A 25,443-nucleotide genomic window follows, 5' to 3' on the forward strand; every position below is an offset into this window, starting at 1 on the left:
CCGTCCTTTTTGCCCTTTCTGCATTGTAGACATTCTTCCGGACAGCTCCAGCTCCTATTACAGCAGCGAGGGCTGTAGAAATGGAAAGCATTAGGGAAATATCAGCCTTTCTATTGGAACCACATTTCCATGCCCAGGCGGCAGCGAAGCGGCGCAGGACGGCACGGGTCGAGCGACGGAGCGGAGCCGAAGGAGCTTCACGCAGCAGACGGGCCCCGAGGGGGACGCGGGAAAGAAGGCTGGCAAGCAGAAGCCAAACTTTGGCCACGGCTGCGATGCCCCAGCAAACCCCGAGACCCGATCAGGGAGTTTTGTGGTTGCAAAGCCCAGCTGCCACCCAACTGCACCCCCGAAAAAAAAGAAGCAGGCGCAGGGCGCTTGGCCGCCACGCCGGCAGATGTCAGGCGCTTCCCCTCCACCTCTGCACAGGCCGGTGCTCAGCTGCCGGCAGGGTGAAAGAAAAAAAAAAAAAAAGAAAAAAAAAAAGATTATTTAGATCTACTCATGTTGGCTTGTAACACACACATTGCATCGTTGTTTTCCCCGCCTCCCCGCCCCGTGCGCCTGTTCTTTTAGGGTTGCAAGCTGGATTCGTGCTGTGCATGGGGGCACCCGGGGGGGTTTTGCAGCTGGAAGGTACGAGAGCAGGTCCGGGGTGCCCAAGTCCCCTCCGCCTGCTCCCGAGCCCCCTCGCCTCCCCGCTGCTCCCAGCAAGACCCTGGTGAGAGGGGGGTCCCCTTGGGAGCCGTCAGCCCATTCACACTCTCCACTGGGCATCTGCGAATCACAGCACCCCAAATCCCTAGGTATCATAAAAAATTTCCCACAGCAGGGTGCAGACGGACCCTTGGGGAAACGCAACAGCTCTGACATCTCCCAGACACCTCCTTGGGCTCAGGGGAACACAACTCCGGGAAGCCCTGCTGCAAATCCTCCTCCCACGGTGCCTGGTCCTGCACTGCTTCTGTAACACCTTACCTTGCTTTATTGCCCTAGTTCCTTTTTTTTTTTTTCACTGGAGGCTTCTGCAACAAAACTAATTTTAGTTTTATAGTAGTGAGAACTGGAAAGCACCCAAACCCTTGAGAGTGCAGTTATTATTATTATTAGATTTGGGTGCATGGTTTTTTTTTTGTTTTGTTTGGTTTTGTTTAAAGTCAAGAGTGAGCTGCTTATCTGTCGTGAGCGCGGCGCGGATCACGCCGACGGCTGCCCGTCGACTGGCCCCATCCTGCTCCTGCAGTGCTTCCCCCGGCTGCTTATTGTGGGCCAGCTTTTCCATTCCCATCCAAACCCAGCGGCACAAACGCTCCCTCGCGGCGCTGCAGCCCCGCGCGAGGCTGTTTTGGGAGCTCTGTGCACCTGCGGCGTGGCTCGAGCTTGGCTGGTCCCGGCAGCATTTCCATCCCCGGGGTGCAGGTTTGCCAGCCCTTGCCGCTTCACCAGCGTGTGCGATGCCCCGTGGACGGGTTTCGCCCCCACACCCACGGCTGCCTTTGCCCTTTCCCATCAGTGAGGGGAAAACTCCGTGTTACAGAGTGCAGGCTGCCTTCCCAGGACGCCGGCTGCGCGGGCAGCCCTGCTGAAGGATGGTGTTTACATTGCTCCACTACGTCCTGGCTCCGCTCAGCCAAGAGCACTGACTGTTTGGAGGAAAAAGCAAGAAAAAAAACCCACCAGCCCGGCCCTTTGCAGAGGTCAGGAGCGCTGCTGGTCACCCATGGGAGATGCTGGGGGTGGGGGGAGCTGTCTCCTATCCCAAACCGAGCTGTCCCGTCCCAGGAGATGCTGAACTGCTCCCCGAAACCCCGCAGCAGTATCCCTCTGCTCCTCATCGCTACCACGTTGGGATGGAGTTGCATGGGATTTTTTTTTTTTTTTTTTTTTCCCCATTTAGCTGCACCGAGGAGCTGGGACACTGTTACGATCCGGGGGCGGCCAGTGGAGCATTTTCCCTTTCATTGGTTAATGCCCAGGACATGACACCAATATTCTCCTTCTGTTTATAATTTGCTTTTTCTGGGCAGAGGGCCAAGGGGAGAAAACCCATCAATCCCAAGGCAACAAATATAGCCTGCCCAGAGAATGCAAAAGTCTGCGGTCTCATTTATTTCTCCGCAGAGTAAACAAGAGTGACACTGCTGTAAATGCGAACCGGAGCCAAACCCCAGGCCTGAGTCCCCTCTCCCGCCCGATTCAAGCCCCGCCAAGGTGATGGGCAATACTCACGTGCCGCGGCCGGCAGAGCCGGTCCGGCTTTCGGCGGACGCCAAACCGTGGATGCTCCTGCCCGCGCTGCAAACCACAGCTTGGCTGGTGGCCTCGCGAGGCTCTGTCACCTCCCCGCTGGTGGCAGGTCTCCAGCCCAGCTGCCCGCAGGGGGGGGGGGGGGACGGACAGGAGGTTAATCCAGTTACTTCAGATTATCATGTGTTTTAAGAAGAAAATCCCAGGGCTGCAGGGAGCGAGGCAAAGGGGGTATGAGCGGGCGTGGGGAGCAGAGCCAGCGCCTTTCCCCGGAGGGCAAACGACTGTCGGTATCTCTCTGCTCCCAAACACAGGGATTTGGGGGGGCTGAATTGCCCCTGGCAGTGCAGGGACCCTGGCACCGAGGTTCACAAAACCCGCAGAAACCCCCGCGCGGGGCAGCTACAGCCCGCAGGGCTCAGCCCGCCGTGTCCTGGGGGAGCACGGGGCACCCGCAGCCACCTAATGCCCCCCCCCCCCCCACACACACACCTGTAAGTGCACCCCGTCGCACGCGCGCACAAGTGCACCCTCTCCAGTACCGCACGCCACTGGCACCACACCACACGCAGCAACACCTCCACAACAACCAACAACACCCCCCCCCGTGCACAAGCGCACCCGTCACCCCTGCGGCGCGTGGCACGCCCCGTGCGGGGGGGGGACACCCCCTCTGCAACACCCCCTCTGCCGGGAACGTCACCTGTACGTGGGACACGGAACGCACCCCGCGCACCCCGCGCGCGGGACGCGCCCTGTGCGTGTTGCACACCCGCTGTCACCCTCCCCGGAGGTGCTGACAGGGACCGCGGGGGCCACCCCCGGGGGTGGGGGTGGTGGGGGGGGGGGACACAACAAGCAACCGTCACCGTTCCAACAACCGCAGCCTTCCCTGGCACCGACAGCCACGTCTCTAGTCCTGTGCAGCGCGCGGGACGGGAACAGCGAGGGACGCGCCAGCAGCTCAGTCTCTCCTCCTCCAGCCAGAGGTTTGGGGCTCGTCCCTCTCCCCCCCCCCCCCCCGCCGCAGCCCCCCCCGTCCCTCTGCCTGGCGGCCAGCGGGGTTTTGGGGCCGGGGCATCACCTCTTCCACCCGCTCCTCCTTGGGGGGTGGTGGGGGGGGAACCCCCGGCCCTTCACACGCAGCCGCACTCCTTGGCCGAGAGCTCGTTGACGGTGTAGTAGCGGTTGTAGGCGTCCAAGAAGGAGACGTCGTCGTCGTACGCCAGCGGCCGGCAGCAGGGCCGAGCCCGGACCTTCTCCTTCTTGATCCTCCTCCTGCTCCTCATGCTCTTCAGCGACAGGTCGTAGCTCCGGACGGCCGCCTCGCAGGTGCCGCTGCAGTAGCGGAAAAGCACCGTCTCATCCGACTCGTAGCCCAGGCCCAGCTCGCTGACGCTCACCTCCAGCTCCTTCAGGGCGCAGGGTTTGTGGCGGGCGCGGGCGCGTTTCCTGCGGCTGCCCCCCCGGGGGAAGAGCGGCAGCTCGTGGCCGCCCGAGTTCATGGCCTGGCTGTAGCGCTCCACCAGCGCCGAGATCAGCTGCCGGATCTCCCCCTCCGTGTAGCTCTCCAGCAAGCTGCTGTCTGCAAGAGAAAGGGGACGACGTTACCGGGTGTCCCCCCCAGGGTGGTGGACGTTCTCTGGGGTGGGTGACTGTCCCCCAGGTTGAGGTGCCCTGGGGTGGGTGGATGTCCCGCAGGACGGCGATCCCCCAGGGCCACGGCCATCCCCCAGGATGGAGGTCCCTTGGGGCTGGTTGCTATCCCCCAGGATGGAGGTCCCTCTGGCCACGTGGATGTCCCCCAGGATGGAAGTCCCTTGGGGCTGGTTGCTATCCCCCAGGATGGATGTCCCCCTGGCCAGGAGGATGTCCCCCAGGATGGAGGTCCCTTGGGGCTGGCTGCTATCCCCCAGGATGGAGGTCCCTTGGGGCTGGCTGCTATCCCCCAGGATGGAGGTTCCTTGGGGCTGGTTGCTATCCCCCAGGACAGAGGTCCCTCTGGCCATGTGGATGTCCCCCAGGATGGAAGTCCCCTGGGGCAGGTGGCTGCCCCCCAGGATGGATGTCCCCCCGGCCAGGAGGATGTCCCCCAGGATGGAGGTCCCTTGGGGCTGGCTGCTATCCCCCAGGATGGATGTTTCCCCATGCCAGGTGGCTGCCCCAAGGATGGAGGTTTCCCCCCTCCCCGCCCCGGGGGGTGGCCGTCCCCCAGTTCTGGCTCCCGGCTCCCTCTGTGTCCGGTAGCAATTGCAAAATTGCAAAATTCGTCCCTGCAGCCTGACCACGCGTGGCCGAACCGCAGCGTCTCCCAGAAGCCATCTTTGAGATGTACACGAGGTGCCCGAAGCCTTTAAAACCCAAACCCCAAGGCCAGAGATCTCCGCAGCCTCAGGAGCCCCAGGGTGGGTGCAGGGAAGGGGGGGCACAGCCAAGCCACCCCCAACCCCTGAGGGCAAGAAGGCAGCAGGGTGAAAAAAACCCCAAACTCCTCCCTCCCCTTTCCCCCTCCTGCCTTATTTTATTTTTCCCTCCCTATCAGCCTTCCCCTGTCTAGAGTTATCCCAAGCAGCCCCTTCCACTGCACAACATCAAGTGCATGCTTAAAAGTCAATTATTTATGGGGGAAAACACCCCCCCCCCCAATTAACTCCTGCCACACTCATGGTTTCCAGGTGGCTGTGGCCGGGGAACGGGCATCCCGGCAGGAATTAAAGATGCCAGGGCTGCTCCTTGGTGGCATCACCCCAATGTGCAAAAAAAATAAAACAATGGGAAAAAAAAACACCTGATCCTGACCAACAGACGATGCTGCAGAAAAGCTGCGACAGGACTGGGGAGAAACACCAAGAAAAGTAATATTTGACTGTTTTCCTATGGCCTGGGGAGGCAGGGCTGCCCCCCCAGCCCCCCTGGGCCAGCAGCCAACATGCAAACTGTCCCCAGCAACGTCCAAGTCCTTCTGTCCTAACCCTAAAACCAGCGTTAGTCCAGCTCAGAGCCAGGGGAGGCACAGGAAAGACGGAGGAAAGAGTAATTTGACAGCTTGTCATCGATTTCCAAATTTCAACCCAAAAAATAGTTCTTCTGGTTTGGAATCAAAACAAACACGCAGGAGATTTTCTGTACGCTGCCAGCGTGAAGGGGCGAGCGGCGCTGCGGGGGAAGCCGCTGCCTCCTCGCAGAGCGCAGCCGTTCCCCCTCGTTTTCAGCTCCTGTTTGACATTTTGCATTTGTAAAAATAGTGCAGAAATAAAAAAAAAAAAAAAAATTAAAAAAAAAAAAAAGTAAAAAAGCACATTTCGAGCTCAAAAAGCAGCTTCTTTGCATTAAGACGAGCTGTTTGCATTCAGCTTCCCTACGCGGAGAGCTGACGTGCTTGCACCAAAGTCGGGTGCCCAGCGGCTGCAGTTTTGCAGGACCCCTCGCTCCCCGCCCCGAGCCCCTCCCTGCTGCACCCCAAGCTCCGCTTTAACCATCATAAAGGGGATGCACAGAAGCAAGAGAGGGCGGCGGGGAAAGCAAACGGGGAATAAACCCGCCGGGCTGCGTCGGGTTTTGCTTGCGAGCCGAAAGCGTGTCCCGCTGGGGATTTGGGGCTGGATCCTGCGGGTGCGGGAGGGACGGTGGCCCCGGGGCAGAGGTGCAGCAGCTTACACTGGGAGAGCAGCGAGCTGTGGCGTTGCAGGGCCCGTGGGGATCTCCGTGGAGCTGCCGGCAGCGAGGAGGAGGAGGAGGAGGAGGAGGAGGATGCCCGTGAGGAAGACGGCGAGGAAGGCAAGGGGCTGTATTTCCGGCTTCCGTTGAACATGTCTCTACAAACTAAAATGGATAACATGGAACTGAGGAGCATCGATGCAATGGCTGCAAACTTCCATACCTTCATCTTAGAGCAAGTCAGAACATTGAAACTCTGCAAAACAGGCAAAACAAATATCCTTATTACGCGGCCTTCGCCCGTGGGCCCCTCTTCCCTCCCCCCATCCCCGTGGCTCGGGCTCGTTGACCATCTCCCACGGGATCACCAGCAGCCCCTCGGTTCCATAGCATCCCCTCCACCCTCCCAAGACCGGCCCACTGCTGCAATGGGGAAACTGAGGCGCGGAGGTACGGTGCGGCCCAGGGCTGCGCTGCAAAGGGGGAATGGGCCACAGTGGGCGAGGGCGGCTTGGGGCTGGTGGTGGCAGTGGGGACAAGGCGGTGTCCTCAGCCACTCCACCCCTGCCAGCACACAGTGTGGCCGGGCAGGTGGATATCCACCCCCCCGCCGCGCTCCGGCCAGGCTTCCTCGCCCCAGGGGCTGATACCGCAGTGGGTGGCTGCCAGCAAAGGACGGGCAAACTCGTGCCATGCCAGCCTGTGACACCTCTTCACCCAGCACAGCCCCTCCTTGGGACGGGGCGGGCAGTGGACGGAGCCCCCGGCTCCATCGTCCCCTCCCTCGCAGAGCCCCGGTGTCGTTTGATGTCCCCGGCGAGCAGCACGGAGCACCGCGACTCCGCTCCTGCCATCCTCTCACCCAGATGCTCGACCGGAGCCCGAACCCCTCCCCATCAGCGCACCGACGCGGCAGCTCCATCAGAACCGGCCAAAATCATCAAAACCACGGGAAAAAAATGAACGGGGTGGCTGGACCGTCCCGGCGCGGCTGCAAGGCTCGCGGCGGCACCGGGCACCGCGGCTGTGCGGATTGTCTGGCCTTGCAGCCCAGCAGTTTCTCAGAGTTTCTCAAAAAACCACCACTGGCACTTCACTCGCAGGCGAGCTGGGCCCTTACCTTACACCATTTAATTCTCTCCATTCAAAAAGCAGATTGGATCTGGTGGGATTTTACAACTGACTCCGCAGCCGGGCAAGGCGGCGGGGAATCAGGTCTGTGCTCCCGTCAGTGGGCTGTCAGCCATTAAATCCCCATCAAAGACAGGCTCTGGAAAGCGGCATGGATTTGCAGCCGCCTCCTGGCCCCTTTTTTTATTTCAGCTCCTTGCAAACTCCAAACATTTCTCCTTTTTAAATAAATTTTCCACGGGGGAAAAAAAAAAAAAAAAAAAGAAGGAAAAAAAAAAAAACACAAACAGTTTAGCTATATTTGCCAAATAGAATTTACCAGGGGAAAAAATGTTTATTTTAAAATGGAATTTGACAGGTTCACTTTTACTGTTATTGTAGAAAACAACAAGGGCTGTGAACGCTGCCTCATCGCCAGCAACTCTTTATTTTACAAGATGCAGGTAATTGCACATTAACTAACAGTAATTATATGCCCTGTAGGCTACAAGATAATTGTAGAACCCAGCCAGAGTCTAAATATTTTCAACTGGGCTATAAACAATGCCAAGCTAGAAAAAGAATAGTTTCGCCATATAAGGAGGTCAGCTCATGAAATCCCGCCAGGGTACGAAGCAGCGAAGCTGGCCGCGGCACCGCGCCGATAAGCACCGGCAGCAAAACGTGCGCCGGGCGGCGAGTTTGCAGCCGGGGGGGGGGACGGTCGGGACCGCCGGGGGGGGGGGGGGGGAACGGAGCCCTCCCTGTCCACTGCCACTTCTCCCACGGAGCCAAGGCCGAGCCGGCCTCCCCGTCCTCCTGGCGTGGGGAGGGAGATGGATGCTGGGGAGGGGGGAGATGGACGCTGGGGAGGGGGGAGACGGATGCTGGGGAGGGGGGAGACGGATGCTGGGGAGGGGGGAGATGGATGCTGGGGAGGGGGGAGATGGATGCTGCTGGGCATGTTCGCATCGACATTCATCATCATAATTAGGTGCCTTAAATTCAGATCTCTCCTCTGAGATAAGAGCAGGAGCAGGGAGCAGGCACCGACCACGCTCACCGGCATCAAAAGGTTCCCAGCAAGGCAGCAGCGATAGGTGCTAAATGGTGAAGAACTGAGAAAATTGCAGTTTGTTCTTGGATAGCTTGCAAAATTCAGGGAATGAAGGACTCACGAAGCAATAAGAGCCTCAGGTGAAGCAGACTGTGCGGAGTTTTGGAGGTGGGGAGGGGACCCCGCGTGCAGTGAGGTGTTGGACGGCAGCAGCGGGCTGTCTGGGAGGACAAGGAGCTTTTGGGAGCTGATGTTCAGGCATTTGGGGAGGTGAACACCGCGGTGGACAACCAGCGATGGGCTCACACAGGACCCAGAGCTCAACCTCCATCGTCCCCTCCCGAGCTGCTCCCCATGGGCTCAGCCCCCTTTGCCCCGCGCCTTGCGACGGAGCAAGGCTGCGGCACTCGATCCGTCCACCTGAGGAAGGGCCTCTGGCTTATTGCAAACCCATAAAAATTTTAGGAGCGTGGTTTCAGCCTCACTGCGCGTCCTGAAAAAAGCCTCCTATTTCGGCAGCCAGTAATTTTGGCCCTCACCCACTCGCCAGTGACCTTTCAAAAGACTAAAACCCCAGCTCCAACGTGCAAAACAATAAAAAAAAAAAAAATTCCAGGCTTTGCCTTTGGTTTCTCGCTCTAAAAAGCCACAGATCACATGTGCCAACCTGTGGGGAAAGCTGAAGTTTGGGGTGGGGGGAAAGGCAAAACCCACACCCGCACACAGGAATCACAGCCGTGTCTCAGTCAGGACGATGCTCGAGCTGTGCCCTCCCATCTTGCTGGTTTCCACATACTTTAAACCCACTCCCAGCAACGACAAATAATCACAAGGGGTTTGACACGTGCTCCCCGGGACCCGCCGCTGCAGGGCTCTCCTGCCGCCCTGTTTAGACACGCTGGGTGCAGCCCCATCTCACATCCCCCCCATCCCCAAAACCTCCCAAGGTGCAGACCTGCACCCAAAGGTGCCCGCGCCCCGGGATGCACCACGCAGCCCGAGCTCCCCGGAGGCGGCGGTTTGCACACGAGCGTGCAAAGCATTTGCAAGGAGCTGAAACGGGCGACCCAGCGAGACCTGGCGACAGCTCCCGTGGTGGGAAGGGGGGACCCAGGGTCAAACCTCCACACCTCGAATGTTGGCGGCTGCCACCAGGCTGCTGTGAAAAAGTTGCCTATGGCTATTGCGCAGCGTCTGGTGGTCATAGAATCAGGCTCACGGAATGGTTTGCGTGGGAAGGGACCTTTAAATACCATCAACCCAACCCCCCTGCCACAGGCAGGGACATCTTCCACTAGACCGGTTTGCTCAGAGCCCTGACCAACCTGACCTTGAACGTGGCCAGGGATGGGGCACCCACCACCACCCTGGGAAATCTGCCCGTGTTTCACCACCCTCACTGTAAAAAATGTCTTCCCTCCGTCTAGTCTGAGTCTGAACGTTGATGTCTCCAAGTCCTGCTCCCGCCGGCACAGTGAGCCTCCAGCAAGGAAACATCAGGCTCTTCCCAGTCCGGAGCACACGGTGCCGGGCACGGCCGCTGCTGCTGCTGCTCTTTGCTCTGGTCTCATCACAGTTACGCTGCGATGCAAAAGTGCAGCCGTCTCCCTGCGCTGCCAGCCCCGGGCTCCGCACGGCAGGACGGGGATCCCACATCCCCAGGGCCCCCAGGCAGCCCTGCCATGCAGGGTACCCCGCCTGGCACCCAGACCTGGAAAACCACTCATTAAATCCACATCGGCGGCTTGTCCCTCTTGCTCAAAGCGAGAAGAAGGAGAGTGCATTGCATGGGTGGGGATGGGGTTTGGCTGCAAGGCAGAGGCGGGCGGCCGACACGCTGGGCTGGGGGGGCACCAGTCTGCTCCAGTTTTGCCCCCCCTCTTTCTGGAGGGGGTGCAGGAACCCAGCCAACCTGGGGCTTTGGGGTGCTGCAAGAAACGTAGGTGCAAAAACGTGGCTGCGAGAGCGTGCCAAGGGACTGATGGGGAGCGCAGGGTGCAGGAGGGCTCGCAGAGAGGTGCAGTCTCACCGGGTCCTCGCACAGCCTCCTCTGCCAGCACAAAAATCCCTCTTTTCACAAGACAAATGGGCAGGTACGGCTGTGCTGGGCACCCTGCTCGGCTCTTACCACGCGTCACCGGGAGCCAAAACCCATCGAGCCATCGTGGCTTTACAGGTCACCCTCTGCCACAGGCTGTGCCCCTGCATTTACTCCAGTCCCAAAATCGACCCCCTGAAGCCCCAGCACCCATGATCCACGGGTCCGTGCCCCAGGTTTGCTGGGAGGGGGCTTTTGGGCCGAGTCCTGGAGGGGTTTGGGCGCTTGCAGCCACATTACATCCCAGGGAGGGACCCAGGGATCCTCCCTGGCTTGATTAAAGGCCAAAGTTTGTGCTCAGCTTTTCTGCTGGAGAACAGCCCGAAGGCTCCCTATTTTCCTGCATTCTCCTGATAATCCATTAATGCGATCACAACCGTCTAGCCACGCCGTGCCTGTTGCCAAGTGGGAAACTCAATCTTGCAGAAGACCCTTCCCTGCCAGACAGCCCCCAGACCAGCCCCGTTTTGCAGGAGCCCAGCACCAAAACTGGTCCAGCACAAAGCCTTTGCTTCAGCAGCCCCCTGTGCCATCACCTGCCCCGCTCTCATCCCCGCTGCAACCGGCTCCTGCCGGGGCTCACTGCTTTCCAGGCAGAAGAAAAACCACTCCGTGTCCTGAAAAATTGGAAATTTTAAGAAAAAAACCAACAACTAGCAGCACAGCCAACTCCTATCGCTTAGTCTGGAGGGAGCAAGTTGATTATCTTGGCTCCCCCCGTCACTGCAGATCCTCCCCCAAAACCTTCCCTGAGCTCCTCATGCCTCTTGTCTTTCTTTTCAAAGAGGATCCGACAAATCCACCCTGCAGCCCTAAATAAACTTTTTCAAGGGTTGATTATCCTCACTGTTCAGCAAAAGGAAAAAAGGAAAAAAGATCAATCAAGTCTCATTTCTAGTCGGCGTCTTCTTCACCTCAGCTCCCCAGTGTCAGCGTTTCCGCTGCCTTTTCCCGCTAAATCAAAAAGCAGGAACCCCTTCCCCACGGCTGCATTTCCTTCGCTCACAAAAACTGAGCAATTTGGGGCTTCTTGGACTTCCCTCGCTTTTCACGCTCTCAGTTTTTCTCATAGCTCTTTTTTTTTTTTAACCCATTTCCAATTTTTCAAGCAGATTCTTAGGGTTTGCTTCCAGTATCCACTGACTCCTTAAAGCCTCAGCTCCTGGAGTCATGAGATGAGGGAGGGAAAAGTAGAGTTGTTTTTTTTTTTTTTACCCTAAATCCTCCTTGCTGGAGTGGGAAAGAGAAGATGTGAAAACTTTCAGGCCTGACGCTTCGAAGCCCAGAAAGCAGAGAACCCAAAAGACATTATATTATAAGTGTGTCATAAATTTTCAGTCGATTCATGCTTCCGGGCATTGATTCATTATTTTCAAGAGCTCAGCCTCAGCCACGCCGCAAGAATGGATGAGGCCTTGGAGTGGCCGAGGGTTTTTTGGCAACACAAAACACTTGGAAAGACAAAGACCTTGATGGGACATCAGAGAGAGCTTCCACCTGCCACACACTGTTTATTTTAGTGCCTTAGATGGGAGCCAAGCTGCTTTGAAATCCCGGCTCCTCATGACTCACCCTGCAGGAATTAAACAATTTCCATCCAGGCTCACCGGTGAAGCAGCTCCAGGGGCTGCTGAAAAGCGGCTCCTCCAGCAGCAGCCCCCGGCCCAACCCTTGGTCCTGCTCGGAGGATGGTCGGCCGGTCCCGGAGGGGACGGAGGTGGCAGAGACACCACCTGGGCAGACCTTCCCCCAAACTTATCGCAAGCTCCTGACACACTTTTTTGGGAATAGACCCCCTCCGAAGAGCATCGGTGTGTCTGACACCCCCGACCAGGGCGGATGCTGCACGGAGAGCACCAGAGCCTGCAGCGGGATGGCCAATGCCCCGGGGTCAAACCAGCCCCAAAATGACAAAGCTGGCTCCCAAATGGGGAGCGTTGGGAGGAAAAATAATCCCCAGACCCTGATCGGAGTTGAACGGTTGGATTTTCCTGCTCTTTTGACAGTGAGTGAGTGCATAAAAGAGGGGAAGAAAGGCAATGTCCCCAGCTCCAGCTCTGCCCTGGAGGTTGCTCTGGGGACAGGGAGTGTCACCGTCTCAGTGCAGACATCCCCTCGGCGGGGGACACGGGGCAGCAGCGCCGGTGGCTCTCCCACCCCGACACGGCGGCACAGCCTCGTGCTTTGGATGCCAAAAGCGATAACGGCCACGGCGCGTCCCACGGCCCCGCAGCGCTGGCTCCTGTCCCTGCGCTGCCTTCCTCCCCTCCCCAGCTCTCCCCGCTCCCCCGTAAGCAAATCCAGAGCCGAGCGCGGGACACATGGTTCTGCTTTGCCTAAGTGAAAACCAGCCCAACACGAGAAACTCCAAAGCTCTTCCCCGCAGCCCCAGCTTCCCCCCGGTCCCCCCCGAAAAGGCCGACCACAAATGAGCCAGACTCTTGTCCCTGGGCTCCCCGCCACAGCCCAGCTCCTCTGGGAAAGCCTTTTGGGGTGACTGCCAAAGCCCCTCCTGGCTGCAGCCGCTCGGCACAGCCCCGGCGAGGAAACGGCAGCGGCGGAGCCGGTCCTGGACCCACGGGATGGTGGAGAGAGGGAGAAGGGGCTAGGGGCGGGCGGGGGGAGCATCAGCGTTCCCGGCAGAGCAGGGAGCCCCTCGGCTGAACACGCCAACCATCGGCAAGCTGCGCCGTTCCCACGCTGACATGACATTTACATTCGGGCTGAATTACGGCGGGTTTGGTTTACATCTCTCCAAACAGCTGTATAAAAAAAAAAAAAAAAAAAACAACCAACAAAAAAAACCCCACAAACCAACAAAAAAACCCACCCCAACCACAACCCTATCATCACGATAAAAATAATAAGAAAAATAAGCCCTCTCCAAGCCTGTGTGACAGAGCTGAAGGGTTTGCCAGGGGTACGGGCACCCTGCAGCGCTGCGGGCAATGCCAGAGGGTGATGGCCATGTCATGCTCCGGGTCGAGACTGGAAAAGGAAGATTTCACGTCTTTTCCACAGCTGGGGTGCTGCGCCAACGTGAGCAGCAAGGTTGGGGTGCAGCTTTCCAGCCCTGCTGAGCTGAGCCTGGGTAGTTGCCATCAGACAGAGCAGCCCCGCTCTTGGCCCCATCCATATTCCCACCATTTCCCTCATTTTGGACTTCAGGGATCCAAACCAGCTCAAACGCAGCCAGGCTGAGCACCGGAGATGGCACCAGGAGGTGGCAGGGATTTTAGGCCCATTAACACATCCATGCCGCATCCCGCATCCCCAGGCACCTCCGGCGATGTGCCGCACCGAGGGGCATCATCTTCCCCCCACGGGCTGTAGAGCTGAGGATGAGAAGGCACAGGACCCCCCGCAGCCCCCACGGTGTGGCCAGAGCCCCGTGCCAAGGAGATGCCCCGTGCCGTGTCCCTGAGCTGGGGGAGCCCACGGCACCAATGGGAACCGAGCAAATGCTGCCAGCGAGGGGGTTTGGGAGCATCTCCAGGAGGGGATGGAGCAGAGTTGGGGGGGGGGGGGTGGGTGGAAATCCCAATTTGTGCCATGCCAAAGGGCACCTTGAAGAGCCACCTCTGCACCGTGAGGGACAGCATCCTGCCGCTCCGAGCCGGCTCATATGAGAAGCCAAACTCACCGGGATGGAACAGCCAGAGCCTGGCACCGCTCCGGTGCCCCCAACCCCGGGGCCACGACCCGCTCACCTCCCCCCTGCCCACCCCCCCCGGAGCAGAGCCAGCCCCACTCAGACCCGTTTTGGGGGCTGGAGTCCTTCAAGGAGTCCTCGCGAGCCGGGTGCCGGGATGGTGCCGGCCGATCTCACCGTCTCCCGTCCGTCCCGTGGGATTTCTGCTCTCACCGTCTGGCGTGCGCCCCGGCACGGCGCGGGGCTGCGGGGAGGCAGGCGACCCCGCGGGACACATCCACGCCCTGGGAGGCAGCGCCGGAGCCTTTGATTCCTTCCCCGGAGGTCCTGCGTGGGCTTTCATGTCATTAATTAACAGGGGATACGCAGCGGGTGCTCGGCGGGGAGGAACCCCACTGCAGACGTGGACCCGAGCGTGGCAGCGTGGCGATTTCTGCCGCGGTGTCCTGCCAGGTCCCCGCGTCGGGACCGGCTCAGCCCCAGCTGATCCCCGCGAGGGCAAATAAAGGCGCTGCCTTCCCTCCAGCCTCGGCTGCCCTCATCTCCCACCCTGCTGCTCCCGTCCTTGCCGCTCTCTCCGTCGCTCGCTGGGGCACGCCGGCGGCAGAAACGCAACTGCAATATAAATCAGCATTAAAAAAAAAAAAAAAAAAAAAAAAAAACACCAAACCTGTTTAAATGCAGCATGACTCACTGCAGCGTTCACCCTGCCTGCCCAGCTCAGGGACACCCAGGTGCTGCCTGCACCGAGGTCCAGGGGCACTTGGCCGAGACCTGCGCACCCAACACCCCTCACCCCCCCAGTTCTGAAAAAAAAAAATAATTGAAAATGTCACATTTTGGGGATATTTATTCCTCTTCCCAGCTAAAAACCAGCGAAAGCATTTAAAAATCCTAGCTGGTTGGATATGGGCAGTAGAGTCACCAGCTCGTGGTTTCCAGCACATGCCGGTCCCCAGACCAGCGGCTGCTTGTCCCCACTGACCCTGACAAGGTGCAACTGCTTCACCAAGGTCAGCAAGGCTACAGTAACCCAGAAACCTTTATAAGCCGATTCAGTCAGTTCTAAGCAGCAGCAAGAGCTGTTGTTTATGATAAGAGATGAGTAAATGGAGATAAAATGACAATAAAATGCTTCAGGATGGTATCGCTTGGTGCGTCAGCTTGTGGCATGACGCAAAATAATAACGTAACGGGGAACGAGGTGGGAATAAAAACTGGAAGAAACCCCACTGATGCAGCCAAATCCCATTTGCTGAAGGGCAGAGAAAATAAAATACATTGTTTGAAATCCCACCAAACCCAGGATGGTTTCTGCGGGAAATCAGGGATAACTCCAGCCAAAAAAAAAAAACAAAAAAAACACAAGCAAGATCGCCCCCCCCAGTCCTGGGCACCCATGGGTGCTGGTGTGCCAGCAAACAGCAGTCCTATGCACCGCCCAACGCTGCCTCTCCAGCCCCAAATTCCCCCCCTCGTGCTGAAACCTGAAGTCTGAACAGCAATTAATTTTTTTTTTTGAGAGTGACAAACCACCCCCCCCCCATGCATTAAATAATTGCACGATGCCAAAAAGGGGTGGTTTGTCGGAGGAAACTAATTACTGTGGCTTGTTTGAACAATCCCAGTGCCTCAGGAAATAGGGTTAAAAGCTTGAATTTTGGCAGTGAGACAGAGCCCAGGCCCCAGATGTGCTTTCCTCTGGGCCGGTTTCGACACTGCTGGTATCTGTGAGCTGCCACGGGTGTGCTGGGGGCAAAATGTCCTTTTTCCCAAGAAAGGAAAAGCCCTTGGTGGGATCCAGGGGGGAAAATCATGACAGAGGCAGGAGGGCTGCCATAGAAGCATCACCTCCTCCCACACAGCGGCTTTGGCCACTTTCACCTTCCCTGTTTTGTAGGGTTTTCCTTCTTTGCAGATTTGGCCGGTGTCACAGCACGCTCTGGCCCCCTCCCAATCCCCAGGGAAGGTCACTGGGCTGCAGTGTGCCTCAGTTTCCCCTACGCAAAAATGCCCTGGGAGCACGATGGCCCTTGAAGGACCCATTTTTCCAGGGCGCCTGTGGGAGCAGAGCGGCCACTCTGGCTTTTCCACATGTCTCCAGTGGGCTGGCATATTCCCTTCAGCTCCCGCTGTCATAATTCCCTTTCTCATCCCCAGAGAAACAGATCCTGCCCTAACCCAGCATCCCTGCAAGCAGGACAGGCTGAGCTAGAAACGAGCCACGCTGGGGGCAGGATGGAGGAGATACAGCCCCCAGGTGCCCTGGGAGGGATGAGCACCCATCGGCATCCCTCAGCAGCATCCCATCAGCATCCCTCAGCAGCACCCATCTGCATCCCTCAACAGCACCTAGCAGCACCCAGCAGCAGCACCCAGCAGCACCCAGCAGCATCCCTCAGCAGCACCCAGCAGCAGCACCCATGGGCATCCCTCAGCAGCACCCATGGGCACCCTCCAGCAGAACCCATCTGCATCCCTTGCCAGCAGCACGATCAAGAAGCGCAGGTGACGCTGATGCCACCTCCAGCCCAGCAATGGGAACCCCCCCCCCCCCCCCAAATCTCCGCTCCCCTTTTCCCTACATAACTTTAATTTCATTTTTGCACAGAAGGAGTCGGCTCGTCAAGGCGTCCGCCAGGGATTACAGCGCTTTGCTAAGGGCAGAGACCCGAGAGAGGTTTGCAAATCCAATTTGCACTAAACCCTTCCAGTGGGTTTTGGACGGTGCACAGACTAATATCCCATTAGCGTTTACTGTCCGACTCCAGCAGCAACTGCCGACATATTGAACCACTTAGCACTGCTCCAGAGCGAACAAATGAGAAATTCCTCCCAAGACAGCAACGGCAGTGGCCTGGGAGTGGAGATTTTGGGTGGAGGAAATTCAAAACTGGGAGATGCTTGGGATAAAGAAGAGATGACTGGAATAGCTGGAGGGTCTCCAAAAGGTCGGCGTCACCTGGACCTGTGCACGCAGAGGTGCCGATACAGTGGCCCAGCATCACGCAGATGCAAACGGACACGTCCCCTGAGCTTTCCTGTCACTGTGCGGGAAACCCGCTCGGGACACCCCGAGGGACCGGGGGCTTTCCGCACAGAAGAGCCACACAGCTTCCACAAAAAAGCAAAGTTTTTGCCCTTCAATCACACCCTGGACACCGGTGTGTAGGAGAGCTGTGGTGACGCTGCTGCCATCTCCTGTGACTCCAGTTCCGTTCCGATCGAGTTTGTGGATAAGAGATTGGGATCGTTTTTCCTGCCCCCAGCCGATGGCGTGTGCGCTCTGCGCTGCCGTAAAATGCTATTTCCGATCCGAGCGCGGCCGCGCAGTCCTGCCCGTGGAGGAGCCGACACCGGCTGCAAGGTAAGGGCAGGAACCGTGGGGTGACACAGGCAGTGACAATCTGCCCCTTTTTTCGCCAGTTTCCCACCTTTCCCAGCCCAGATGCTGCAGCAGGACCCGCCAGCGCTGCTCAGGGCAACGGGAGATTAAAGAAAGCGCTGGTGGAAGATAACGGCGCAGCTGAAGGAAGAGCTCCAGCAAGATGGATTGCAGCGCGTCGCCTCTCCTGCCGCCGGCGGGAGCGGAGCCGGCAGGCACAGCCAAGCCCTGCGCCCCGCCGTCGCCCCCGTCCTGGCAGGGAGCCCTGGGCTGGCACGCCGATGCCACCTCTCCTCCGTCGCCCGTGGCCCAGGCAGCCTGTCCTGCTGCAGTTTCTGCGCCATTGTTTGAGGACGGGAAAAGATCAGTCGTCCTCAGACCTGCTCTTGGAGATGGGGAGGGGGCCAGACCCCCCTCTCCTCCCCATCGGTGCTCTGCCAGGGAGATCCTACCACAAGAGATGCTTTGCCAGGGCTCAGCCAGACGTCACCATCCCTTCGTGCCCACGTATCCCCCTCTGTCCGTGCTTAGAGGGGCTTGTGCCACCCAAATGCTGGCTGGATCCTTCCAGCCTCTGCTCTGTCCTCCCCCAAGCAGCGCTCAGGCACTGAGCAGGCACGTCCCCCCACCCCAGTTTGGGGCAGCAGGGCGATGCCACCGGCACCCAGCCCGGCTCAATGGAGCATCGCTGCCAGCAGCCGCCTCCAGCGTCCTCCTGCCACGTGTGCCGGCTCCGCTCCTGGCACTGTCCCTCCCAGACAGCTCCGTGGAGCTGCTAAGCCTCAAAAATGTGCTCTTAATAAGCCAGCACCACTTAACGAAGACAAGCAGCTGCCCTATTAAAGGAGAGGCGAGCCTTTCCTCGGGGACAGCCCGGCAGGACGGGACTGGTGTCCCCAGGTGGGCTGCAGCACTTGCTTGAGGGGATGAAGATGTTTTGGTTCGTACCCAAGGTTTTGGCTGGCTTTAGTCCCACTGTGTTGCACAAAGGCATGGCATCCCTGCCTGTTGTAGGGAAGGCAGCAGAGAGGGAAAACCCCAGGGAGAAGCCAAAATGCCGCTCCAGCACCTTACTGGGACCATCCCCTGCCCATTCCACCCAGTACAGCTCTGCTGGCTGCAGCCCAGAGCTGCTCAGGGACCACAACCACTGGGATGAACCTCACAGGGATTCAGGATTTGGGGCCAATGGCACAGGGACGAGCTGACACTGCTCCGCTCTGGGAGCACAGCATGAGGCTGCCCAAGGATCTGGCAGCAGGACTGGGGGCTCTGCCCCATTTTATGGTGCCACGAGGCCCTCGGCCACCAGCCGCCTTCACCAAGTCCAACAGCCCCAGTGTTTTATAGGGGAGGGTCAGGGAGCAACAACAGCCAGCAATAAATACACCCTGTGCTCCCAGCCAGCTCTGCCAGGCCACAGCCAAAACCAACATTATTAAAGGCAGAAAAGCCACCACGGGCCGTGCAGAAGCCCATGGCCTGCGCAGTGACGCGAGTGCTCAGCGCTTTTGCAAACAGCTCTGTCATCACGAGTGAGACCCAGAGATGGCAAAGATGGGGCAAAAGTGGTTCTCACCCCCGGGACTCGACCAAAACGGGTCTGCGGAGGCCCAGCTGCCCCTGGAGCTGCCCTGTCCTGGAGACAGCAAGAGTGGTGGGCTGCAAGCCCTCCCCAGCCCCCAAGAGCCCCTGATAGTGGCTGTTTTCTCTATCCATCCCCCAAATCCTGGCCTATTTGCTTGCTCTAAATAGGCTTTGAAAACGGGCATTCATTTGGTTCCTTCAGGGACATGATTTTCTCCCTGGGAAGGACTAGGGGTGGCTTACAACCACCTCACCCCTCCACTGCAGCCTGGAAAAAAAAACAGGCCAAGATGAAATCGAAGGGGGCTCCCTAAAGCCCGGAGCCCTGTTACGGCAAACCCTGCAAGCCCAGACCCTGCTCACAAATCATCTCCTTGCTTTGCGCCTGGCATCACCCAGGAGAGCTCGTGGATGGGATTTCTTGCCCTGCCCCAAGCACCACGCAGCCAGGTCCCTGCGCTGCAAGAAAGCTGCTGAAACAGAGAAAAAATTCAACTCCTGCCTTGGATTACTGCAGCCTGGGAGTGATGCTAAAGGAAGAACTTCCCCTCCTGGTACATCTCCTGCTGCACAAGGGCTGTGCGGGGCTGACAGCCCCTTGGAGTGCTGCCTTCCCCCAGCGAGGGCCGGGCAGGGCTGCCCTGCCTCCCTCCCCACAGCCACCAGCCATCCCCTTGTAGACTCAGTTTGGACAAAGTTCAAAGGAAACCTTTTCTGCTGGAAAAAAAAAAAAAAAAAAAAAAAAAAAAAAGAAAAAGATGTGGTTCCATCAAAATCAAAACACTTCATGAAAACCAGTGTTGATGCGACTGACATTTCTTATTAGGGGACTGACATGCTGGCGACATGGCCTTTGAACAGCTGCGGAAGGAAATGCTTTTTTGTCATCGTTTGAGAACAACGCGGTGGCAAATAGATTGTTTCAAATTAGCTCTTTGGATGCTGAGTTACAAAGTGAGCCCGTTTCGGGTTTCGTGACGAAGAAGCAATGGGAATGAAACTGCTTGTGGCATTTCCCTTCCCAGGGTGATCGCAGAGGGGGTTCCTACGCTCTTGGGATGCTCCTTCACACGAGAGCATCTCTGCACCATGACCGGCACAACCAGGAGGGAACAAGCTTGTGTTTCTCTTCCTCGCCTCCAAGTTTAATGGGGAAAGACTACTCCAAACTGGCCAAACCCCAGAAAAAGCTGGGTCGGGTGGGATTTCTCCAGTTCAACCAGCTAATAGTGGAGCTGGAGCAGGCGGCTCACCCTGACTGAGGGATGGGTCCACCCCACGGCTGCACCGCTGCGGCTGCACTGCGGGGGTGCCAAGTGATACCTGGCACGGCGGGGGGGGAGCAGAGGGGCCGGTTGGCACCCGGGTCCTCATCCCCTCCCTACACACACCGAGCGCTGGGAGCTGCCGGAGCGGGATCACACGCTGCTGCCCTGGCCGGGCTTAGCAAGGGTCCTGGCTGTGGGATCGTGCACATGTGCTTTAGCTTAGACCAGCAGTGAAATTGCCTGTGGCACCAGGGGAAAAAAAAAACAAAAACAAAAAAAAAAACCAAAAAACCAAACCACATCAGTAAAACACACACCAATCCTGAGCTGCGCTACTGCACCTCCTGCGACGGGCACCCACACAGGGCCCCTGGACCTTCCCTCCTCTCAGCATCTCCCTCTCCATCCCGCTGGGTACCGTGAGATGCTCTGTAGGCAGGGGCTGACACCAAGAGGCAGCCGCCGGCCCTTTGCGACCCCCCCCAAGCCCACCCCTGCGTGGGCACGGCGTGGCTCAGCGTCTCACAGGATGGGGCTCTCCTGCCTAGGAAGCTGCCTGCCCTCGTGCCGAGTGCCACCGCACCAGGCGTGAGCACAGTGTGCTGCGCTGGGGACAGCCAAGGTGACGCCCGCCCTGGCCACGCGACCGGCTGGCCTGTTCAGAGCCACAGGAGAGGTACCTTGACCTCAAAAAGCGGATATTGCAAATCTTAGCTCCTCTCTTGCAGTCCCCTAAAAGTGGAAATCAACCTCAGAAGCACGCCCTGGAGCCCGGCACGGCCGCAGGAGAGCAGCCCAGCGGCAGCCCTAGGAGGGGCCTTTCCCTGGGAGAGCTGGGCGAGGGCCGAGCGGAGAGCTGTGATTCACGGCTGCACCGTGGGAGGGCACCCAGTGCAGCCGCAGCCAGGCCTGCTCCAGCACCCAGCAGCACCCAGCCCCCCCCCCCCCCCAGCTCAGGCACCCATGGGTGCCCACCTCCCACCCAGGGGGAAGCAATGCCAGGACCTGCATGTGTCCCCCCCCCGGCTGCATCACAGCAGACTGGACCAGCCCCTCGTATTTACAGCACGGGGGCTGGATGCCACGAGGCCTGGAAGGTGCTGGGCTCCCCCCTTGCCAGCCCTGCGGCCGTGCAGCCCGGGGAGCAGCCTGGCCCTGGTGCTGCGTCCTGCTGCGAAGCAGCTGCGACCACGCGGGGACTGATTGCAAAGCAGGAGGGACAGCCCGGCGTCACCCCGGGGCGCCTGCAGCCGGCACCGGGATGCGCTGCACCTCCTCTGCTCCTCCCTCCAGGCACGACACGAGCTGGACCAGGACGGAGCGAGCACTGTGAGACCCAGGACGATTTAAAAATCTTGAGATGTAAAACCAGGGAAGTCTCTTTTCCTCCCCCCAGCCCAGCCCAGCCCTGGACCTGCCGGGGATGGAGGCGCAGGAGGAGCCCGCAGCCTCCCAGGCAGTTCTGTGCAGACATTGAGGATGCCCCAGCCTGGAGCAAACCTCAGGTGCAGGATCGCTAGCTCTGCTTTGCAACACGGAGCCAGTGCTGCAGCGGGGAGATTTGGTTAAAAGACCCAGTTAAAACCAGCAGCTAAAAAAACCCAAAATGAAGTGCTCAAGCCTCTTGCACAGAGACATCACCCCCCGCACACACAATTCACCGCTCAATTTCTCTGCCCTGTGCCATGCAGCATTTTGGCCACTTCTGCCATTAAATAGGAGAGTGAATTTGGGATCCACAGATGATCCTGATTTCAGACCCGGGACTTCAGCACGCATCCAGGACTCACACACCACTTCCAACCGCCGTCAGCCCCTTCTCCCACTGCGATAAACCATGCCCTCGACCCAGTGCCTAATTGTGGATTGGCTCACGGAGCAACGATAGGATTTAAAGCAGTGCTGGCTACAAGCTACCATATATGTGCAATAAAGACATCTGAGGTCTAGGTTGTTTTTTTTAAAGCCTTCGTACAGACCGCAGCAAGAGTGGGAAATTCCCTCCCTCGACACCGGGGTGAAATTCGCCTCCCAGCCCCTGCAAAGCTCTGGATTTGGTTACCACCCCGGCGGTGGCCGAAAGCTGGAGGCTGGAGCCGGGAGAAGGTGACGGGGTTGCAGATGCAGACAGAGCCCGACCGTAGATCCTTCCGTTTCTTAAACTAATATTTAGACAGGACGCATTTCCACCCCCCCCCCCCCCGTCCCTCCTGTGAACAAACTGCACCCTGAGCCGTCCCCCGCCGTGTTTGTGTTTCTGCGTGGCGGGACGGTCTCCAAGTATGAAGCAAACTCCCTCGGCAGCCGCAAAGGCCGCCCCGACACCGAGCCGGGGGTGGGCGGCCGGGGGCCGGATCCTGGCTCTCCCCCCCCCTCCTCGCATCCTCCGAGGAAGCCCAAAGGACCCGGTTCTGCCCCGTTTGCGGGGGGGGCAGCACCCGACCCCGGCGGGCTCGGACGGGACACACGGCCCCGGGCGGGCGGGGGGGAAATCAAAGGCGGCGAAACCCGGGGTCCTCCCGGGGGTGGGAGGCTCCGCCGGGACCCCCGGAGCCGCCGCCGGCCCCGCACCGCCGGGCGAGGGGCAGGATCCGTCCCGGGCGCGGGGCAGGTGCCCGGGGCCGCCCGCGGGGTTTACCTGGACGCCGGGCCGGTGCGCAGCGTTCAGTGACGGCTCCGTGTCGGGGCCGGGACACGCGTGGGGCCGGGGGCCGCCATGGGCGAGAGGCGGAGCGGCTCGGCTCGGCGCGGCTCTGGCACGGCTCGGCTCGGCGCGGCTGGAGCGCGGCGGGGGGGGGGGGGGGGGGGGGGGCTCGGCCACCGCCTCCTCCCCGCGGCGGGGGGCGGGTTTGGAGCCGGCCGGTTCCCCCGCCCCGCCCGGGCCCGCCTCCGCCCGGGCTGCGTTCCGGTGCCGCTGCCGGTCCCGGGGTCGCCCCGTCCCGTTTCGGGTTCCGCCGGTGCCGGTCCCGCTGCCGGTTCCCCCGGAGGAGCGGAACCGACGGGGCCAGCCCGACCCCTCCCCGCCCCGCCCGGGGGGCAACCGGACCCCCCGCTCCTGCTCCCCGCCGTTCCCCCGGTGCCCGAGCCCTGGTCCCCGTCCTCAAATCTCCCCCTCCCCATAGCGGTACCCACACCCCGCACCCCGGCCGCATCCCTGCCGTGGATCGGGGCCACCCTTCAGGTCACCTCTCAAACTGGTCCCAGCGGCGGCTCTGCGGCACAGTAATCTCTAGTTTTTCATCGGGGCTTTTCCCACACCGGCTTTGCAGACCGAGGACACGCCGAGAGCACGGCGGGATCCTCACTCAGGCGTGGGACAGGCTGACCGACACGTGGAGCGAGTTGTCTGGAGAGACCGAGGGTGGTTTCGCACTTTCTGTGCGAGAAACAAATCGTCAGGTTGGATTCGCCCACCTTGCACCCCCAGTCCCCTCTCAGGTGGGGGGGGGCAAAGCGAGCCTGGCTGCGCAGCTCCCCGGCTCCCAGCCTCTCGGGACGGGTCACCTGCTCTGCCAGAGATGCCTGAGGTCCTGATTAAAAAAAAAAAAAAAAAAAAAATTACCTTCAGGTAAACTGAAACTTTGTGGTTTACGCTGGTCAAAGCTAAAATCCCCAGGAGTGCATCACATTCCCCAAAAGATTCTTATTAAATTACACTTTATCAGTTAAAAACTAATGCTCTTCATGTGCAAAGTATTTTATTTTTCAGTGGCAACACTTTATCTCATCCCAAAGGTTTCTTTTCTCTGGCAACCTCTTGGTTTGCAGAAGAGAAAGAAACTGTTTGGAGCAGCCCAGAGATGATGGTCTTTCCCAGCTTTGGCACACAAACGTGTAACAGATCCTTGCAATTCATCCTGACCACGCAGGGCTCAGACAGGATTGGGGACAATGAGGGACCAGGGTGACAAACATCCCAGCTCCAAGCTTCTGTCCCCGGCCCCGGCTGCAGTGATGCTCTAATATGGCAAAGCTGGGAGAAGATATTTCTAATAATAAATAAATCCAGGTCAGCTGTACAGAGAGCAGTGTCAAGGAATTTAAATCCCACAAGAAACAGCTCCTAATTTAAGGCAGATCTGGGACTCTGCACGCTTGAAGTGCTGCTGTCCGAGGGAGCCAGGATCACTGTGGTTGTTTTGGCTGCCCCGGGGTGGCCCTGGCTGGGGGGGACCAAACCCCTCGGTGGGAAGGGCCACGGCAGCACCCACAGCTGATGCTTCTGCACCTCGGGGCCTTGGTGGCGAGGCTCAAAAAGAGCCAGGGACATGCCCCCGCTTCATCTCTTCCACTTGTCAGCTCTCTCCTAATGGGACAAACACTTATCCAGCATCATCCATCCCCATATCCTCATCCCAGGGCTGGCGGGACTGATTTAAGTATCTCCACTGTTCCCCTGGCTCCTTGCAGGTGGGTAATGGCAGTCACTTTGGGGATGCCCACAGAAAGGTGTTTTAGTTTACAAAAAGAAATGGCAAGTATCATCTTTCTTGTGGGCTTGGTTAGAAACAAACCGGTTCTTGCTGCTATTTGCCCTGACATTATTAGTCTTCAGAGTTAACAGCCAGCTTGTGGATACAGCCTTCTCTGTGCCCAGAGGCACAGCCCCTACCTCTCTGTGCTCTTGTTGACGCCTCTTTACAAGCACCAGTGGATGCTCTAGTCCCGGATTTGGAGCTGGGTGAAGCTTCCTGATGTGGGAAACCGGCAATAGGCGCAGACAGACATCGCTGCAAAGCTCAGCTGAACGACTTCTTTCCATCGTACAGAAACATTTCACTTAAACCCTCCCTTTCTCCAGCTCCTCAAAAGTGGCATCGGGTTTGTTTTGTGGCGGGTTTGAGAAGAAACGTGATCCGTGTTTTCCGTTTGGTCTCGTGTAAGTTGGAGGGGTGCGGGTCGGGGCAGGCGGCGTGTGCCGGCTGGGGCACGGGGGAGGCAGGCACGTGTGTCCCTGCTGGGGCACCCCAGGCACCTCGCTATGGGCTGGAAAGCTTTCAGCTTTCCTGGAAACCATTACGAATATCACAGAACAAACAAGCAAAGAAAGATCCCACAATAGAAGGGTTCCGATTGGAAAACTGTGAAAGAGAAATCCTGTTTATACAGATATTTGTGGGAAAGCACCAAGAAGAAAACAAAGAGGAAAGCTAGTTGACTGACAGGTGGGGAGGTAGCTTGGATGGGGGACACTTGCTTGGGTTTGGGGACAAATTAAAGTCAAGCTAAACTGCCACCGTCTGCTGGGGACGCTGGGTCCCATGCTGGGGGTGGCAGGTCTGACCCAGATGGGAGCGGAGCGGGAGGAACACCCACCCCCAGCCCGTGGGACAGTTTTGGGGCTGGACCCAGCCCATATCGGACCCGCTGGCTCTGCCCACT

General features: G+C 58.8%; 1 protein-coding gene across 4 annotated transcripts; it reads right to left on the bottom strand.

Annotated features, from left to right (window-relative positions):
* Positions 1-848: 848 nt before the first annotated feature.
* LOC116961519 (neurturin) lies at positions 849-22,769 on the bottom strand. Of its 4 annotated transcripts, none has more exons than XM_042795114.1 (3): positions 22,700-22,769; positions 5,905-6,069; positions 849-3,832 (listed from the first exon to the last, which is right to left on the bottom strand). In XM_042795114.1, the coding sequence occupies exons 2-3, from the start codon at positions 6,056-6,058 to the stop codon at positions 3,384-3,386; spliced, it is 603 nt and encodes a 200-aa protein (XP_042651048.1). In that variant the 5' UTR covers positions 6,059-6,069; positions 22,700-22,769; the 3' UTR covers positions 849-3,383. The 4 variants fall into 4 exon arrangements, with proteins under 4 accessions (XP_042651048.1, XP_042651047.1, XP_042651045.1 ...); XM_042795113.1 differs by having other exon boundaries at positions 5,905-6,160; positions 22,700-22,756; XM_042795111.1 differs by lacking the exon at positions 22,700-22,769 and adding an exon at positions 13,999-14,410 and having other exon boundaries at positions 5,905-6,160.
* Between the last annotated feature and the right edge of the window lie 2,674 nt (positions 22,770-25,443).

This window comes from Tyto alba, unplaced genomic scaffold (assembly GCF_018691265.1).
Source record: "Tyto alba isolate M040663 unplaced genomic scaffold, T.alba_DEE_v4.0 Super-Scaffold_20000042, whole genome shotgun sequence".
In the NCBI taxonomy this organism is placed as follows: domain Eukaryota; kingdom Metazoa; phylum Chordata; class Aves; order Strigiformes; family Tytonidae; genus Tyto; species Tyto alba.